Source organism: Sinohyriopsis cumingii, chromosome 16, assembly GCF_028554795.1.
Source record: "Sinohyriopsis cumingii isolate HCF-2022 chromosome 16, ASM2855479v2, whole genome shotgun sequence".
In the NCBI taxonomy this organism is placed as follows: domain Eukaryota; kingdom Metazoa; phylum Mollusca; class Bivalvia; order Unionida; family Unionidae; genus Sinohyriopsis; species Sinohyriopsis cumingii.
In genome coordinates this window covers 29499269-29519623 of record NC_142976.1, presented here as the reverse complement: position 1 = coordinate 29519623, position 20355 = coordinate 29499269, and the positions used below count along the sequence as shown (strand labels likewise).

The 20355-nt window shown below is 38.5% G+C and overlaps 1 protein-coding gene across 1 annotated transcript in view; it reads right to left on the bottom strand.

The window, feature by feature from the left end:
* LOC149780127 (tudor domain-containing protein 5-like) overlaps positions 1-20355 on the bottom strand; it is a 222523-nt gene that overhangs the window by 135351 nt on the left and 66817 nt on the right. The window contains exon 11 of the mRNA XM_089936896.1: positions 2358-2427. Coding sequence (XP_089793022.1) covers positions 2358-2427 — 70 coding nt within the window. The remainder of the gene's footprint in view (positions 1-2357; positions 2428-20355) is intronic.

Sequence of the window (20355 nt, the reverse complement as noted above, 5' to 3'; positions counted from 1 at the left end):
ATGGGTACACAGACTGGTTTGACTTTACTGATAAAACACCAGTCAATGAAAACATACAATGGGTACACAGACTGGTTTGACTTTACTGATAAAACACCAGTCAATGAAAACATACAATTTCTCTTTGTATGTCGTCAAAGTGGATCTTCAGCTTTTGCAATCCTCACCAGGATTGACACTCCAAACTCATTTTCAATCAGGACAGTACTGAAAGAAGCCAGGAGTGAAGGAACAGTTTCCTTGGACTCCAAACTCATTTTCAATCAGGAAATTACTGAGAGAAGCCAGGAGTGAAGGAACAGTTTCCTTGGACTCCAAACTCATTTTCAATCAGGACAGTAATGAAAGAAGCCAGGAGTGAAGGAACATGGATGAATTAGTCATGATCTGGACTGCTTAAGCAGAGTGTAGGTCAATATGACGTGTCAGACACAAAATTATGCAGATCATATAACCCATTACCAGATTTAAAAGAGCTTGTACAGCCCATGCAAGGTCTTTGAAAAATAGAAAAGAAATGTCAAGCATTGGATGGCACCTAGGGTAATGACCAATGGGAAGGTTTGAAAAATAGAAAAGAAATGTCAAGCACTGGATGGCCCCTAAGGGTATAGACCAATTGCAAGGTCTTTCAAAAATGAAAAAGAAATGTTAAGCACTGGGTAGCACCAAGGGTAATGACCAATGGGAAGGTTTGAAAAATGAAAAAGAAATGTCAAGCATTGGATGGCCCCTAAAGGTATAGACCAATTGCAAGGTCTTTCAAAAATGAAAAAGAAATGTCAAGCACTGGATATCCCCTAGGGTAATGACCAATGCGAAGGTTTGAAAAATGAAAAAGAAATGTCAAGCATCAGATAGCCCATAAGGGTATAGACCTATTGGAAGGTTCCTGGGGAGACAAATCTGTATGAAGCAGTTATCCTCACTTGATAATGAGTCAGCCAAGACATTTTGATGACCTGGAATGTGTCGGACATTAATACTTCCTGACATTGGGAGTACCCATGATGCTATTTCTTACCATGAAGCAAAGGCCTGATGATTGTTCCCCCTTGCAGAAATATGTCACCATAAGCAAAATATCCAACATTATCAGGACTGTGTTTCCATGGATATGTTTGATGGCATAATATGAAGAGTCTTCTCTTAAAGAGTCCACATGCTACTACTGACCATCGCAGGTCCAGCAATAAACTTTCACTGCAACAGGTCCATCCTTGCAGTTATTGGGTCTAGGAGCTGTGTGAAACATCCAAACAGTGTCTTGTTTGGTACTTTCTCCGATGTATGAGCGATACTTGCAATGCATTTTGGAGAAAGATGCCATGCAATATAAGGTCAGAACTCCATATTTACATGGAGAAAATGTTGAGAATTGAAAACAACAGACATCTTTACAATGATTATCCACCTTGAACTGCAAATAAGGAAAGTAAAGTTGTTCATATCGTGAACCAAAAACCATACTTGCTGAATGGTTTTGTGGAGCGTCATCCAGGAATGTTGCCTACCTTGTGAACTAAAAAATGAATTGGTCTAACATCTTATTTAAGGACCATCTTCAATGTCGTAGTTGATGCATTCTCTGAAGATTGATCAATGCATTTAGGAGGATGACATTAATTTGGTGTGTTAAGGGTTCCATGCCCAGACATACCAAAAGGTTGAGAAAGGACAAGGTCCAACTTCTCCACACTGATTATCCATCACACAATGAGTTAATTAAGGCTGTTTACGCTTATATACTGAAGACTAAACTTACCTAATATTTTCTGGTGTGTCATGTATGAACATCATCATCTCTGTGGCAGATGTCCTGAATTCTTCGCCAAGGCCCATGGGATCGGACTTGAATCATATAAAGTGGTATATGGAAATATGCAAATTCTTCAGCCAAATCAACCCTTCATGTGTCCTAACAGCCAAACCAACCCCTCCATGTGTCCTAACAGCCAAACCAACTCTACAGACATACACACAAATGTACACACATGAATGGACAATTGTACAGACATGCACACAAATGTACACACATGGATGGACAGTTGTACAGACATACACATAGATATAGACATTCACAAAAATATAGACATGGTTGTACAGACATGCACACAAATGTACAGACATGGATGGACAGACATGCACATAGATGAACAGATATACATAAAATGTACAGATATGGGTGGACAGATGTAGAGACATCATGATTATGATATATATATATATATATATATATATATATATATATATATATATATATATACACACACACACACATAGATGTCAAAATGGTTGCCATGTTAAGCATTCATCAAGGTGACCTTGACCCAAAAATGGAGGGCTATTAGTCTTACCCCTCTAGCAGGCTGGACATTACAAAGTCTACACTGTACGGCCTGGGTTGGAAGTTTCATAAACTCAAGCCTGTAAAAAGATGACATAATTCAGTAAATGCTGCACTACCATTTAAACTTTAAACATTCATTTAAGCTGAGGGCTGTTCCAGTGAAACATATACCCCCCGGGGGGAAGGCACTTTCAAATTCAACCAACCCACAACAGAAGCAATTTTTAATATTGGGCTGGGGACAGAAGCGATTTAAATCACAGCTGGCTGGAGGTAATCTACTGAATTCGTATACATCATATAATCTACTGCATATTTTTATTTATATTCATTCATTATAATCAGTCTTTTGTCCTTTTGTTTGTTTTTCTGTCAGCCAAGTATGTCTCTGATACTGTGAAATCAGATTTTCATGGTGGCTTATTATTTGTAGATGTCATTGATCAGTCCCTTAATACCTACTAATTTAACATCCATGAATACAGATTTTATAACAGATATTTCCATCCTAATACAGAAATCATGAATTTATATCCTTACTAAACTCCGTTTCCTAAAGTGATCAATATGTCTTGCTATTTTTCTTTGTTGTCAGGCATGCTGCTTTTGATTAGAATAATGGTTAAATCTTATACTGCTTTAACCGATTTGGCCCTGATCCCATCTGTAGGCGTGATGAGGCTGTACCCTACATCAAAGCCCTGCAGCATCAAGGCCATTTAAGATAGACCAAAGTGGGTGGTATTAAAAAAAGCAGACATAGCTCTAAAATGATATCAAATAATACAGAAGTTCTAGTTGCACTACAAAAAACAGAGAGAAAAAGCTCATTTTTTGGACCCGTTTTTTTTTTCTCCCAAAATTCGCTCAAGATCGGAATGCGATTTTGTGTCCGGATTTTAGATCTTTTGGCCTCAGACCTAAGGCATACCAGTCTTAACTGCACACAGACAGGTGAACTTTTGCAAAAACTAGGATAAGGTGGACATTTGGAATAAATTGCGGTCTCCATACGAAAATGATGGGTCTATTAAGCAACAAAACAAAAATTAAAAAAATAAAGAACTCCAACTTTTACCCCTCTGCTCATGCACAAGCAAGATAACCAATGGAAAATGATGTTTCTAATACAACTAGGCATTATTCTCATGGATAATCTGTTGAAAACTGCTGTATTATGATGTATTCAGAAATAGCACCCCAAATGTCGTTCCTACGCACATTTCAGGCAAAAACGACAAAAACCTCTGGGGCCGAATGAGTTAAATGTGTGGTCAGATTCTATGATTCATTGCTATTATTTTTTCCAGTAAATGTTTTGGTAAATTTTATGATTTGTCAGAAAAAAAAACAAAACAATGATGCCTGTGGAAGTGATGTTGCATCATTTGTCTACTTTTATACTATATCATTTCTTGTAAGAACATCTTTTTCAGTTACCGATGTCTTATTTTTACACCTTGTTGCAAGATTAATATAAAGTTATAACAAAATATAGCAAGTCAAACATTTTTATATCATAGATTTAAAAAAATGGATGAAAGTCAAGGATTCATTTTTCCCAGAGCACTCATAAAATCAATGTCATTGCAGTTAACTGCATTGTCAACAGCATCATCATCACTGATGGCCTAGCAGTAACATTATGCACTTTCAATCCAGTTGTCACAGGTTCTATCTCCCACTTCTAGTCTTTCATATGAGACTTATACCTATGGCCTGAGGGGCTTTCATGGCAGAGTGGTATAAGATACTTGTCTTGTGATACAGATCTGAGGGGCTTCCATGGCAGTGGTACAAGATGCTTGTCATGTGATTACTTGCCTCCAATGTGTAAATGAGAATGTTGCCAGTTACTTGTGGAAGGTCAGTGGTTCTACATAAGTGGTGTTTGGTGTCTCAAAAGGACTTGGATTTTCTTCAGCAGTAAAACTGGCTGCCATATACAGATTCTCTTCATCTGAAAATGGTGTAAAAGCCATACCGATCTACTGACACGCCGAGAGCTCATGTCTAAATGACTTCAGCTATTGGAGATAAACGCCAAATCAACAGAGGCTCCATGTGCCAAGTGTACTAAGGTGCTTGCTTTTACATCACTTAAACATCTCACAGAGTGAGTTTGTGTCACAGATGAACCAATTTAGGTTGGTGGTCTTTTGGCGTCCTTCCTCCACCTAATATATTGTAAAAAAAATCACCAAAAAACCCAAAATCAAACCACACTGAATCAACCAACTAATCAACTGTAGCAACAGCAGCAAAGATACTAGTCAATCATTTTTGCCACAGCTGTACAAGTTTACAACTTTTGACTCAAGTAATTTTTGTAGACTATAGAATATCGTCAATTACGCCTTTCTGACAGTTACCTAAAAGTTATCATCAGTTGGTGCAAATGGATATTTCATGGTGAGCATATGAGATGGAAACGTTTTGAGCAATCCTGCATCACACACTGCCGAAAAGTTTACATTTTAGCTCACTTAAATTTTCTCTTAACAATGTTCATTGTTCCAGCTAGAACTGTTATAACTTATTCAAGCTATATTCACCAATATCTGATGATATGCATCTGTAATAAATATTTGTAACAAAGGATGAGAATGCATCAATGTTTTTCAGTGGTGCATTTGAATTGAGCAACAACCACAATCAACAAACCAAGAAATAAAATTATTCACGTCTCTCAGGCAGAAGTAGGGTATAATCATAATCTGCCAAATTATTTTTATTTTTTTAAATTTGCCAAATATTTTTTCCAACCATACTGATTCAGTGGACATATCAGCAGAATGGACAGAAACAGACCAGAAGGTTAAAATCAATTTGATACAGCTTTTAAGTAGCTAAATTCATATTGGTTTAGTTAACTGTACACCCTTTATTGTCTTCCATTTGATGAAGCTAAGAAAATAATGTTGCACACATAAAAAACGGAGGCACACTTCTACTCATTATTGTTTTTATTATACTTCTCCATTCCAGCCTGTTCTTATGATCTTCTCCCCCCACATACTGTTTGTCTTGTTTATGATATGTATCTAAATTTCTCACTTTTCCAACTAATTACTATACAAATGTTTTGTGAATATGCATATCAGTGTGAAACACAATGGGGAGACTAAATTCAAGATTAAAAACCTCTACATTTCTGGATATATTCTGCTTGGATTCCATATTTCAGCACAAAACTCAAGAGTTCAGGACTCTGCACTAATTCAGTTCCCACTGTAAATTTGTGCAAACACCACGATATTAAAATTTAGTAACTTAAAATTTTGAGTGGTCATGATCAAATTTATATCAGTATAGACACATCTATGATGACAGCTATGGTGAAGAAAAAAACCATAACAGCCACACCATTTTCTGGATCTATACAAATTTGAAATGTGTGCTTTCAATACTGCACCAAATAGTCAGCTGCTGATTTCAGAAATGAGTCGTCCAAACTCGGGTCTGTAAAGGGATGGAAATTATGTTAATAAAACAATGTCCCTCACTTTTTTCAGTTACAAGTAGGACAAGCTCTCAAAAGACTGTTTTTACTAAAATGTTACTTTCATTATCAACCAATCAGGGACAGTCAAATACATATATACTCTATTTTATCTTCACTGATTTATGGTATGGTTCTCGTTCTTTTACATTTGAAGTAATGGGAGTCCTTGAACAACTCAATGGTTGTAAGCCTTTTTCGACCATGCTGAATGGACACACTGTAAGATAATGTTCAAGTAACAGAAATACCATGGGATGACCAGAGACCAATAAAACTGAATAGTCAAGTTATCTCTGCAGGGATGCTGCCAGGATTTCAGAATGTACTCTTAAGTTTTGTGTGTGTGTGATCTCCAATGAGGAAGTGGTGGTGGTGGGAATAGCCATTGTTAAATATCTCCCTAACAATTAAATATCTCTCACTCTTTCTTACTGTTCCACTCTGTTACAGCTCTAATGAAATCAAAATTCTCGAAGAGATGTCATCTCTAGTTGTATAGCGATTATTACTGTGAGGTCATTGGGCATGGTCACGTGGTTGTGGTGGGGTCTTGGTTGGGATGGCATAAAGACTATAGGCTTACTCCATATTTGACAGCTAATTATGATGTTGTCAAAAGAATTAAAAAATTTCTAGCAATTCAGTTGGATACTTGATTCATAGTCAATGAACAGGTTCTAATACTGATGTGTTTATTTTGGAGCTATGTTCCTTCATCACATTCAAGATTTGGATATACCAAAGGTGAAATTGGTACAGTTGCATCCTAAACTACTATTGTGGCTACTTCAAATGTTATTTAATGTGAGACTTTAATGCAAGAACTCGTAGCTTCAGTGATTTTGGGGTTAAAAATATTAATTTCTTCTCAAACAACTCAATTTTGTGCAGATTACATCGTTTTTTAATGATACGGTGAGAATTCTTGATGTGTAAAAATTGCACAAGAAATAAACATCAGATCAGAAAATTACTACCACTGGGAAAATACTGATAGGAATATACAGAAATAATGATATAATTATTTAAGTAGAATATGTGGTGACAATACGAGTGCTAGTTCTACAAGTTTGTGCAAAATATATCTTGTACAACTATTCTGTTGTTTCTAACAGCACTGTAATATGGCAATAATTTCTGCCGACTTTTTACTTTAGTCCCTTGCTAATTAATAGTTTTAGATTTTACAACACTAAGCACATTTTACCTTTCGACAATAACACATCATTATAAATATTTAGATTGCAAGAATAAAGAAGTTACAATTGTATTAAAAGCACTGGTACCAGTAAGACTAAAGGATTTGGTAAAAAAAAGAAAAGAATCAGGATGAACAGATTAGTAGTGTAGTAAAGAATCCATATATCAGAATGACATCAAGTATTTTTTCATCAATTTCATCATCAGTTAATGATACTGCTTAAAAATGTATTGTACTAGATAATATACTTTTTTAGTTATCCATTTTGCAATACAAATACCAAATGATGGCTTGGAACTAAGTGCCAAAAGGTCTGCAGAAAATACCACCATGATCTATATATATGGAAGAACCGAACATAAACTGGTCAAATTTTATCCATCTTGCTTTGAGTTTACACAGATCAGTCAGTCTCTTATGTTTAATGTCATTTAATTTTTGCACATAGAAAGCATGTACATCATTTGGTCATACATCTGCATGATACAAAAGTTTTTTTTTAATTCTTTTGTTGCTCAGTGGTTCTGCCAACTTGAGATCTACACACACTTAATTATGTTGTATGGGGATTCTCTGAAGTTCCTTATGAGCATTAATCTGTTAACTGTTTCTGAATTTAATATGATCCTCCTCTTCGGTGTACAAATATTATTCTGTGCTGTGAACTCCTTTCATTGCCTGCTGTCTGAAACGCATATGCATAACTAGCTTGAACAAGTTACTGTTCTTTATGGTTGTGCAATTTTCAACATCTCACATGGGTATTCTCTCTTGAATATCTCTGTCCCAGGAAGAAAAGTTTTGAACCAGAGGTCTAGTTAGGATTTTAAAACTAAGAGTTCATGGCTCCCATTTTGGTAAAAATAAGAGTCCCATCAGGAAAAGTTGCAGTCCCCTCTCAGAAAACTATGCCAATTATAGTAACTATTGGTTGCCACAGAGTTTAATTCCTTCATTCTTTGTAACACTGACATATTTATACCACTGACATAGCTCTTGCTTGTCCATCTGAGTGAGTCTGAATTTTTTCGATCCAAGGAAGGTCTTATTCAAAGTGCTAAGCTAGGCATCACACACTTTCTTACACTTGGCAAATGTCCCTTTCAAATTATCAGTTCTCTAGTACTGTTATAAATGACCACATGTACATCTCTGGGTATTTCTGCCTCTAAATTCAAGCAGTGTAAATATCAGTAGATTTTCCCACCCAGCTGCCAGTCAAAGCCTTTGATCTCGCCACTTAGCTATTGCAGCATGTTCTTTTGATGTACTCTTATGATGATGATGACGGGGGGCTTTCAACCACTAAATTCTGTCTTTGTAAATATCATCACAGCTAACTGATCAACACATTTTCCCACTATGCAGATGACTGAAGCAGGACTGGCAAGTATTTTAATTTTACCGACCGTCTAAATAAAAAAAAAAATGGCTTCCAAATACGCGTGATTATGAGCGTTTCCGAGACCTCTGTCAGTTTTCACTATCAGGAACCCTGCCAAAGATTCACTTCCTTGAATCAGGGTTTTGCTGCCTCTTGTGCCCGATTTTTCTCTTCCATAATGCTGTATTAGGGTTTTAAGTCCAACATTCCCATAGTCTGCTTGTTTAGACATGGGTATATTTAATAAATATAACCGGCATATTGTCCATCCAACACGTACATCGGACTCGCACTCAACATCAATTTTGGGCTCAAATTCACACACTGGTATTTCCAGTGACATTTTTCCAATGTCCAACAGACCGATATACATGAAATTCATTGTCATCATGGCTATCACCAGCCAGTATTTGCCGACTGAAAAACGTCGGACATCTGGATGTCACATCAAGCGTTGTGAGACACCTGCGGCAGTGCGAATTACGTCGCGAAATGCACTTTTAAAGTTAAAGTTAAAAATTTAATAAAAATTGCATGCTGCGCAAAGAACATGTTTTATATCAGCGGCGTGGACGTAATTTGCCGAACGCGTATCACTGCTTTAAAAGTACACGAATTCGTACAAAGTACGTGCACTCACGTGTACTGACATCATTTTCTGACTCAATGTTTTATTCACGTTAGACCGCTAGGAGGGGGGTAGATGCAATTTTAAATATATACTCGGGTTTTTTTTCTTTCTTCTTTCTGACAAACCCACCAGCAATTTCTCATTTTGTTAGCACAACCCACAACAGAAGTGATTTTCCTAGCCAACCTTCCACTGTCAGAATTAAAATAGTTCGAAACACAACCTCCTACAGAAGTTTTTTTGAAGTGCCGTCCCCGGAGGGGATATATGTTTTACTGGAACAGCCCTGATTGTGAAATTGTATCATAACTCATACTAATTCTATAGTTATTTTAAAAGTATCTCACTATCTACTACAGAATTTCAAAACATGGCTGTTCCGATCATTCTTATAGTATAAAGAACTCAGCATATCTTCCCCTGCTATGAAACCTTCACCATCTAACTGTTTTATCCAGAATCAAATGCAAAATCTGTTCGCTATGCAAAATTTCATTGACTGGCTCCAATTCAATATACCTTTGTCACCTCACCTATATGTATACCCCAACAAGAAGCTTAAGTTGTTGTTGCTGTAGGGTTTAACGCCATTTTTGAGCACACGATATGCTATACATGGTGGCCAGTATTAACGGTGGAGGAAGAACCCGGGAAAACCCCGGAAAGAACCACCGACCCACGAGAAGCTACTTGCAAGCCTTCTCACATACCCACACTGGCTGAATCCGAGACTCGAACTCACGCAGACAGAGGTAGAAACTTAAACTCCTTTCACAAAACTTGTATTCTTATTGTTCCTACTGTTAAAACTATACCAGCTATGTGGAATGAATTGCAAACTGATCTTAGACACAAGGACATTATGAGTGCATTCACAAGTGCTCTTACAACTCCACTATTTCGACTACAAAACAGACTAAAAGACTTAATAAATGTTCACCTCTTTAATTATTATCAGCATGCTATTGTTTTGTAATTTCATGGTGTTTCTGTTTGTAATTTTGTTGCTGTATATTTTTATGTGTTATCTAATATTGTAGAGGGCTTAAGTTTCTAAAGATTTTCCACTGTATTGAGTCCACATTATTATTGTTATTATTATTAGGACAAACCAATGTGCATTTAACCCAATTAAATACATGTTTGCAAAACAAGCATACAGAAATAAAAAGGACAAGTAATGTTTTTAATTTGGCAAAGAAATGAAACTATTGCTATGATTGCACAAAGATCTATTCGGGTCATCTACATAGACTAACAAACATGTCATCTACACAGGCACACAAACATGTCATCTACACAGGAATACATACATACCATCTATACGGGAATACAAACATGTCATCTACACAGGCATACAAACATCTACACAGGAATACAAACATCTACACAGGAATACAAACATGTCATCTACACAGGAATACATACATAACATCTATACGGGAATACAAACATGTCATCTACACAGGCAAACAAACATGTCATCTACACAGGAATACAAACATACCATCTATACGGGAATACAAACATGTCATCTATACAGGCATACAAACATGTCATCTACACAGGTAAATAAACATAACATATACACAGGCAAAGAAACATGTCTACACATGCAAATCATCATGTCATCTACACAGGCATACAAACATGCCATCACTACAGCAATTACTTAAGTCATAAATGCTTAAAAATCTGTACAGAATATGAGGCCCTGGTAGTTAAGTCATGAAACTTAAAATGTTTATAGAATATGCCAACCTGGCACTAAAGCTATGAAACTGGTTTATGGAATATGGAGCCCTGGTACTAAAGTCATAGAACATGGTGATAGAGTATAGGGTCCAGGTACTAAAGTCATAGAACATGGTGATAGAGTATAGGGTCCTGGTACTAAAGTCATAGAACATGGTGATAGAGTATAGGGTCCTGGTACTAAAGTCATAGAACATGGTGATAGAGTATAGGGTCCTGGTACTAAAGTCACAGAACATGGTGATAGAGTATAGGGTCCTGGTACTAAAGTCATAGAACATGGTGATAGAGTATAGGGTCCAGGTACTAAAGTCATAGAACATGGTGATAGAGTATAGGGTCCTGGTACTAAAGTCATAGAACATGGTGATAGAGTATAGGGTCCAGGTACTAAAGTCATAGAACATGGTGATAGAGTATAGGGTCCTGGTACTAAAGTCATAGAACATGGTGATAGAGTATAGGGTCCAGGTACTAAAGTCATAGAACATGGTGATAGAGTATAGGGTCCTGGTACTAAAGTCATAGAACATGGTGATAGAGTATAGGGTCCAGGTACTAAAGTCATAGAACATGGTGATAGAGTATAGGGTCCAGGTACTAAAGTCATAGAACATGGTGATAGAGTATAGGGTCCTGGTACTAAAGTCATAGAACATGGTGATAGAGTATAGGGTCCAGGTACTAAAGTCATAGAACATGGTGATAGATTATAGGGTCCAGGTATTAAAGTCATGGAACATGGTGATAGAGTATTAAGTCCTGGTACTAAAGTCATACAACATGGTGATAGATTATAGGTTCCAGGTACTAAAGTCATAGAACATGGTGATAGAGTATAGGGTCCAGGTACTAAAGTCATAGAACATGGTGATAGAGTATAGGGTCCTGGTACTAAAGTCATAGAACATGGTGATAGAGTATAGGGTCCAGGTACTAAAGTCATAGAACATGGTGATAGAGTATAGGGTCCTGGTACTAAAGTCATAGAACATGGTGATAGAGTATAGGGTCCTGGTACTAAAGTCATAGAACATGGTGATAGAGTATAGGGTCCAGGTACTAAAGTCATAGAACATGGTGATAGATTATAGGGTCCAGGTACTAAAGTCATGGAACATGGTGATAGAGTATTAAGTCCTGGTACTAAAGTCATAGAACATGGTGATAGATTATAGGGTCCAGGTACTAAAGTCATAGAACATGGTGATAGATTATAGGGTCCAGGAACTAAAGTCATAGAACATGGTGATAGATTATAGGGTCCCGGTACTAAAGTCATGGAACATGGTGATAGAGTATTAAGTCCTGGTACTAAAGTCATAGAACATGGTGATAGATTATAGGGTCCCGGTACTAAAGTCATGGAACATGGTGATAGAGTATTAAGTCCTGGTACTAAAGTCATAGAACATGGTGATAGAGTATAGGGTCCTGGTACTAAAGTCATAGAACATGATGATAGAGTATAGTGTTCCGGTACTAAAGTCACAGAACATGGTGATAGAGTATAGGGTCCTGGTACTAAAGTCACAGAACATGGTGATAGAGTATAGGGTCCTGGTACTAAAGTCATAGAACATGGTGATAGAGTATAGGGTCCTGGTACTAAAGTCATAGAACATGGTGATAGAGTATAGGGTCCTGGTACTAAAGTCATAGAACATGGTGATAGAGTATAGGGTCCTGGTACTAAAGTCATATAACATGGTGATAGAGTATAGGGTCCTGGTACTAAAGTCATAGAACATGGTGATAGAGTATAGGGTCCTGGTACTAAAGTCATAGAACATGGTGATAGAGTATAGAGTCCTGGTACTAAAGTCATAGAACATGGTGATAGAGTATAGGGTCCTGGTACTAAGTCATAGAACATGGTGATAGAGTATAGGGTCCTGGTACTAAAGTCATAGAACATGGTGATAGAGTATAGGATCCTGGTACTAAGTCATAGAACATGGTGATAGAGTATAGGGTCCTGGTACTAAAGTCAGAGAACATGGTGATAGAGTATAGGGTCCTGGTACTAAAGTCATAGAACATGGTGATAGAGTATAGGGTCCTGGTACTAAAGTCATAGAACATGGTGATAGAGTATAGGGTCCTGGTACTAAAGTCATAGAACATGGTGATAGAGTATAGGGTCCTGGTACTAAGTCATAGAACATGGTGATAGAGTATAGGGTCCTGGTACTAAGTCATAGAACATGGTGATAGAGTATAGGGTCCTGGTACTAAAGTCATAGAACATGGTGATAGAGTATAGGGTCCTGGTACTAAAGTCATAGAACATGGTGATAGAGTATAGGGTCCTGGTACTAAGTCATAGAACATGGTGATAGAGTATAGGGTCCTGGTACTAAAGTCATAGAACATGGTGATAGAGTATAGGGTCCTGGTACTAAAGTCATAGAACATGGTGATAGAGTATAGGGTCCTGGAACTAACGTCATAGAACATGGTGATAGAGCATAGGGTCCTGGTACTAAGTCATAGAACATGGTGATAGAGTATAGGGTCCTGGTACTAAAGTCACAGAACTTGGTGATAGAGTATAGGGTCCTGGTACTAAGTCACAGAACATGGTGATAGAGTATAGGGTCCTGGTACTAAAGTCATAGACCATGGTGATAGAGTATAGGGTCCTGGTACTAAAGTCATAGAACATGGTGATAGAGTATAGGGTCCTGGTACTAAAGTCATAGAACATGGTGATAGAGTATAGGGTCCTGGTACTAAAGTAACAGAACATGGTGATAGAGTATAGGGTCCTGGTTCTAAAGTAACAGAACATGGTGATAGAGTATAGGGTCCTGGTTCTAAAGTCATAGAACATGGTGATAGAGTATAGGGTCCTGGTACTAAAGTCATAGAACATGGTGACAGAGTATAGGGTCCTGGTACTAAAGTCATAGAACATGGTGATAGAGTATAGGGTCCTGGTACTAAAGTCATAGAACATGGTGATAGAGTATAGGGTCCTGGTACTAAAGTCATAGAACATGGTGATAGAGTATAGGGTCCTGGTACTAAGTCATAGAACATGGTGATAGAGTATAGGGTCCTCATACTAAGTCATAGAACATGGTGATAGAGTATAGGGTCCTGGTATTAAAGTCATAGAACATGGTGATATAATATAGGGTCCTGGTATTAAAGTCATAGAACATGGTGATATAATATAGGGGCCTGGTACTAAAGTCATAGAACATGGTGATACAGTATAGGGGCCTGGTACTAAAGTCATAGAACAAGGTGATACAGTATAGGGGCCTGGTACTAAAGTCATAGAACAAGGTGATACAGTATAGGGGCCTGGTACTAAAGTCATAGAACAAGGTGATAGAGTATAGGGGCCTGGAACTAAAGTCATAGAACATGGTGATAGAGTATAGGGGCCTGGTACTAAAGTCATAGAACATGGTGATAGAGTATAGGGGCCTGGTACTAAAGTCATAGAACATGGTGATAGAGTATAGGGGCCTGGTACTAAAGTCATAGAACATGGTGATAGAGTATAGGGGCCTGGTACTAAAGTCACAGAACATGGTGACAGAGTATAGGGTCCTGGTACTAAAGTCACAGAACATGGTGATAGAGTATAGGGTCCTGGTACTAAAGTCACAGAACATGGTGATAGAGTATAGGGTCCTGGTACTAAAGTCATAGAACATGGTGATAGAGTATAGGGTCCTGGTACTAAAGTCATAGAACATGGTGATAGAGTATAGGGTCCTGGTACTAAGTCATAGAACATGGTGATAGAGTATAGTGTTCCGGTACTAAAGTCATAGAACATGGTGATAGAGTATAGTGTTCCGGTACTAAAGTCATAGAACATGGTGATAGAGTATAGGGTCCTGGTACTAAAGTCATAGAACATGGTGATAGAGTATAGGGTCCTGGTACTAAAGTCATAGAACATGGTGATAGAGTATAGGGTCCTGGTACTAAAGTCATAGAACATGGTGAAAGAGTATAGGGTCCTGGTACTAAGTCATAGAACATGGTGATAGAGTATAGGGTCCTGGTACTAAAGTCATAGAACATGGTGATAGAGTATAGGGTCCTGGTACTAAAGTCATAGAACATGGTGATAGAGTATAGGGTCCTGGTACTAAAGTCATAGAACATGGTGATAGAGTATAGGGTCCTGGTACTAAGTCATAGAACATGGTGATAGAGTATAGGGTCCTGGTACTAAGTCATAGAACATGGTGATAGAGTATAGGGTCCTGGTACTAAAGTCATAGAACATGGTGATAGAGTATAGGGTCGTGGTACTAAAGTCATAGAACATGGTGATAGAGTATAGGGTCCTGGTACTAAGTCATAGAACATGGTGATAGAGTATAGGGTCGTGGTACTAAGTCATAGAACATGGTGATAGAGTATAGGGTCCGGGTACTAAAGTCATAGAACATGGTGATAGAGTATAGGGTCCTGGTACTAAAGTCATAGAACATGGTGACAGAGTATAGGGTCCTGGTACTAAGTCATAGAACATGGTGACAGAGTATAGGGTCCTGGTACTAAAGTCATAGAACATGGTGACAGAGTATAGGGTCCTGGTACTAAAGTCATAGAACATGGTGATAGAGTATAGGGTCCTGGTACTAAAGTCATAGAACATGGTGATAGAGTATAGGGTCCTGGTACTAAAGTCATAGAAAATGGTGATAGAGTATAGGGTCCTGGTACTAAAGTCATAGAACATGGTGATAGAGTATAGGGTCCTGGTACTAAGTCATAGAACATGGTGATAGAGTATAGGGTCCTGGTACTAAAGTCATAGAACATGGTGATAGAGTATAGGGTCCTGGTACTAAAGTCATAGAACATGGTGATAGAGTATAGGGTCCTGGTACTAAAGTCATAGAACATGGTGATAGAGTATAGGGTCCTGGTACTAAAGTCATAGAACATGGTGATAGAGTATAGGGTCCTGGTACTAAAGTCATAGAACATGGTGATAGAGTATAGGGTCCTGGTACTAAGTCATAGAACATGGTGATAGAGTATAGGGTCCTGGTACTAAAGTCATAGAACATGGTGATAGAGTATAGGGTCCTGGTACTAAAGTCATAGAACATGGTGATAGAGTATAGGGTCCTGGTACTAAGTCATAGAACATGGTGATAGAGTATAGGGGCCTGGTACTAAAGTCATAGAACATGGTGATAGAGTATAGGGTCCTGGTACTAACGTCATAGAACATGATGATAGAGCATAGGGTCCTGGTACTAAGTCATAGAACATGGTGATAGAGTATAGGGTCCTGGTACTAAAGTCACAGAACTTGGTGATAGAGTATAGGGTCCTGGTACTAAGTCACAGAACATGGTGATAGAGTATAGGGTCCTGGTACTAAAGTCATAGAACATGGTGATAGAGTATAGGGTCCTGGTACTAAAGTCATAGAACATGGTGATAGAGTATAGGGTCCTGGTACTAAAGTCATAGAACATGGTGATAGAGTATAGGGTCCTGGTACTAAAGTCATAGAACATGGTGATAGAGTATAGGGTCCTGGTACTAAAGTCATAGAACATGGTGATAGAGTATAGGGTCCTGGTACTAAAGTCACAGAACATGGTGATAGAGTATAGGGTCCTGGTTCTAAAGTAACAGAACATGGTGATAGAGTATAGGGTCCTGGTTCTAAAGTCATAGAACATGGTGATAGAGTATAGGGTCCTGGTACTAAAGTCATAGAACATGGTGATAGAGTATAGGGTCCTGGTACTAAAGTCATAGAACATGGTGATAGAGTATAGGGTCCTGGTACTAAAGTCATAGAACATGGTGATAGAGTATAGGGTCCTGGTACTAAGTCATAGAACATGGTGATAGAGTATAGGGTCCTGGTACTAAGTCATAGAACATGGTGATAGAGTATAGGGTCCTGGTACTAAGTCATAGAACATGGTGATAGAGTATAGGGTCCTGGTACTAAGTCATAGAACATGGTGATAGAGTATAGGGGCCTGGTATTAAAGTCATAGAACATGGTGATATAATATAGGGGCCTGGTATTAAAGTCATAGAACTTGGTGATAGAGTATAGGGGCCTGGTACTAAAGTCATAGAACATGGTGATATAGTATAGGGGCCTGGTACTAAAGTCATAGAACATGGTGATACAGTATAGGGGCCTGGTACTAAAGTCATAGAACAAGGTGATACAGTATAGGGGCCTGGTACTAAAGTCATAGAACATGGTGATATAGTATAGGGGCCTGGTACTAAAGTCATTGAACATGGTGATAGAGTATAGGGGCCTGGTACTAAAGTCATAGAACATGGTGATAGAGTATAGGGGCCTGGTACTAAAGTCATAGAACATGGTGATAGAGTATAGGGGCCTGGTACTAAAGTCATAGAACATGGTGATAGAGTATAGGGGCCTGGTACTAAAGTCACAGAACATGGTGACAGAGTATAGGGTCCTGGTTCTAAAGTCACAGAACATGGTGACAGAGTATAGGGTCCTGGCTCTAAAGTCACAGAACATGGTGATAGAGTATAGGGGCTGGTACTAAAGTCATAGAACATGGTGATAGAGTATAGGGTCCTGGTACTAAAGTCATAGAACATGGTGATAGAGTATAGGGTCCTGGTACTAAGTCATAGAACATGGTGATAGAGTATAGTGTTCCGGTACTAAAGTCATAGAACATGGTGATAGAGTATAGGGTCCGGGTACTAAAGTCATAGAACATGGTGACAGAGTATAGGGTCCTGGTACTAAGTCATAGAACATGGTGATAGAGTATAGGGTCCTGGTACTAAGTCATAGAACATGGTGAGAGAGTATAGGGTCCTGGTACTAAAGTCATAGAACATGGTGAGAGAGTATAGGGTCCTGGTACTAAAGTCATAGAACATGGTGATAGAGTATAGGGTCCTGGTACTAAAGTCATAGAACATGGTGATAGAGTATAGGGTCCTGGTACTAAAATCATAGAACATGGTGATAGAGTATAGGGTCCTGGTACTAAGTCATAGAACATGGTGACAGAGTATAGGGTCCTGGTACTAAAGTCATAGAACATGGTGATAGAGTATAGGGTCCTGGTACTAAAGTCATAGAACATGGTGATAGAGTATAGGGTCCTGGTACTAAAGTCATAGAACATGGTGATAGAGTATAGGGTCCTGGTACTAAAGTCATAGAACATGGTGATAGAGTATAGGGTCCTGGTACTAAGTCATAGAACATGGTGATAGAGTATAGGGTCGTGGTACTAAGTCATAGAACATGGTGATAGAGTATAGGGTCCTGGTACTAAAGTCATAGAACATGGTGAGAGAGTATAGGGTCGTGGTACTAAAGTCATAGAACATGGTGATAGAGTATAGGGTCCTGGTACTAAGTCATAGAACATGGTGATAGAGTATAGGGTCCTGGTACTAAAGTCATAGAACATGATGATAGAGTATGGGGTCCTGGTACTAACGTCATAGAACATGGTGATAGAGCATAGGGTCCTGGTACTAAGTCATAGAACATGGTGATAGAGTATAGGGTCCTGGTACTAAAGTCTCAGAACTTGGTGATAGAGTATAGGGTCCTGGTACTAAGTCACAGAATATGGTGATAGAGTATAGGGTCCTGGTACTAAAGTCATAGAACATGGTGATAGATTATAGGGTCCCGGTACTAAAGTCATGGAACATGGTGATAGAGTATTAAGTCCTGGTACTAAAGTCATAGAACATGGTGATAGAGTATAGGGTCCTGGTACTAAAGTCATAGAACATGATGATAGAGTATAGTGTTCCGGTACTAAAGTCACAGAACATGGTGATAGAGTATAGGGTCCTGGTACTAAAGTCACAGAACATGGTGATAGAGTATAGGGTCCTGGTACTAAAGTCACAGAACATGGTGATAGAGTATAGGGTCCTGGTACTAAAGTCATAGAACATGGTGATAGAGTATAGGGTCCTGGTACTAAAGTCATAGAACATGGTGATAGAGTATAGGGTCCTGGTACTAAAGTCATAGAACATGGTGATAGAGTATAGGGTCCTGGTACTAAAGTCATAGAACATGGTGATAGAGTATAGGGTCCTGGTACTAAAGTCATAGAACATGGTGATAGAGTATAGGGTCCTGGTACTAAAGTCATAGAACATGGTGATAGAGTATAGGGTCCTGGTACTAAGTCATAGAACATGGTGATAGAGTATAGGGTCCTGGTACTAAAGTCATAGAACATGGTGATAGAGTATAGGGTCCTGGTACTAAGTCATAGAACATGGTGATAGAGTATAGGGTCCTGGTACTAAAGTCATAGAACATGGTGATAGAGTATAGGGTCCTGGTACTAAAGTCATAGAACATGGTGATAGAGTATAGGGTCCTGGTACTAAAGTCATAGAACATGGTGATAGAGTATAGGGTCCTGGTACTAAAGTCATAGAACATGGTGATAGAGTATAGGGTCCTGGTACTAAGTCATAGAACATGGTGATAGAGTATAGGGTCCTGGTACTAAGTCATAGAACATGGTGATAGAGTATAGGGTCCTGGTACTAAAGTCATAGAACATGGTGATAGAGTATAGGGTCCTGGTACTAAAGTCATAGAACATGGTGATAGAGTATAGGGTCCTGGTACTAAGTCATAGAACATGGTGATAGAGTATAGGGTCCTGGTACTAAGTCATAGAACATGGTGATAGAGTATAGGGTCCTGGTACTAAAGTCATAGAACATGGTGATAGAGTATAGGGTCCTGGTACTAAAGTCATAGAACATGGTGATAGAGTATAGGGTCCTGGTACTAACGTCATAGAACATGATGATAGAGCATAGGGTCCTGGTACTAAGTCACAGAACATGGTGATAGAGTATAGGGTCCTGGTACTAAAGTCACAGAACTTGGTGATAGAGTATAGGGTCCTGGTACTAAGTCACAGAACATGGTGATAGAGTATAGGGTCCTGGTACTAAAGTCATAGAACATGGTGATAGAGTATAGGGTCCTGGTACTAAAGTCATAGAACATGGTGATAGAGTATAGGGTCCTGGTACTAAAGTCATAGAACATGCTGATAGAGTAGAGGGTCCTGGTACTAAAGTAACAGAACATGGTGATAGAGTATAGGGTCCTGGTTCTAAAGTAACAGAACATGGTGATAGAGTATAGGGTCCTGGTTCTAAAGTCATAGAACATGGTGATAGAGTATAGGGTCCTGGTACTAAAGTCATAGAACATGGTGACAGAGTATAGGGTCCTGGTACTAAAGTCATAGAACATGGTGATAGAGTATAGTGTCCTGGTACTAAAGTCATAGAACATGGTGATAGAGTATAGGGTCCTGGTACTAAAGTCATAGAACATGGTGATAGAGTATAGGGTCCTGGTACTAAGTCATAGAACATGGTGATAGAGTATAGGGTCCTCATACTAAGTCATAGAACATGGTGATAGAGTATAGGGTCCTGGTATTAAAGTCATAGAACATGGTGATATAATATAGGGTCCTGTTATTAAAGTCATAGAACATGGTGATATAAT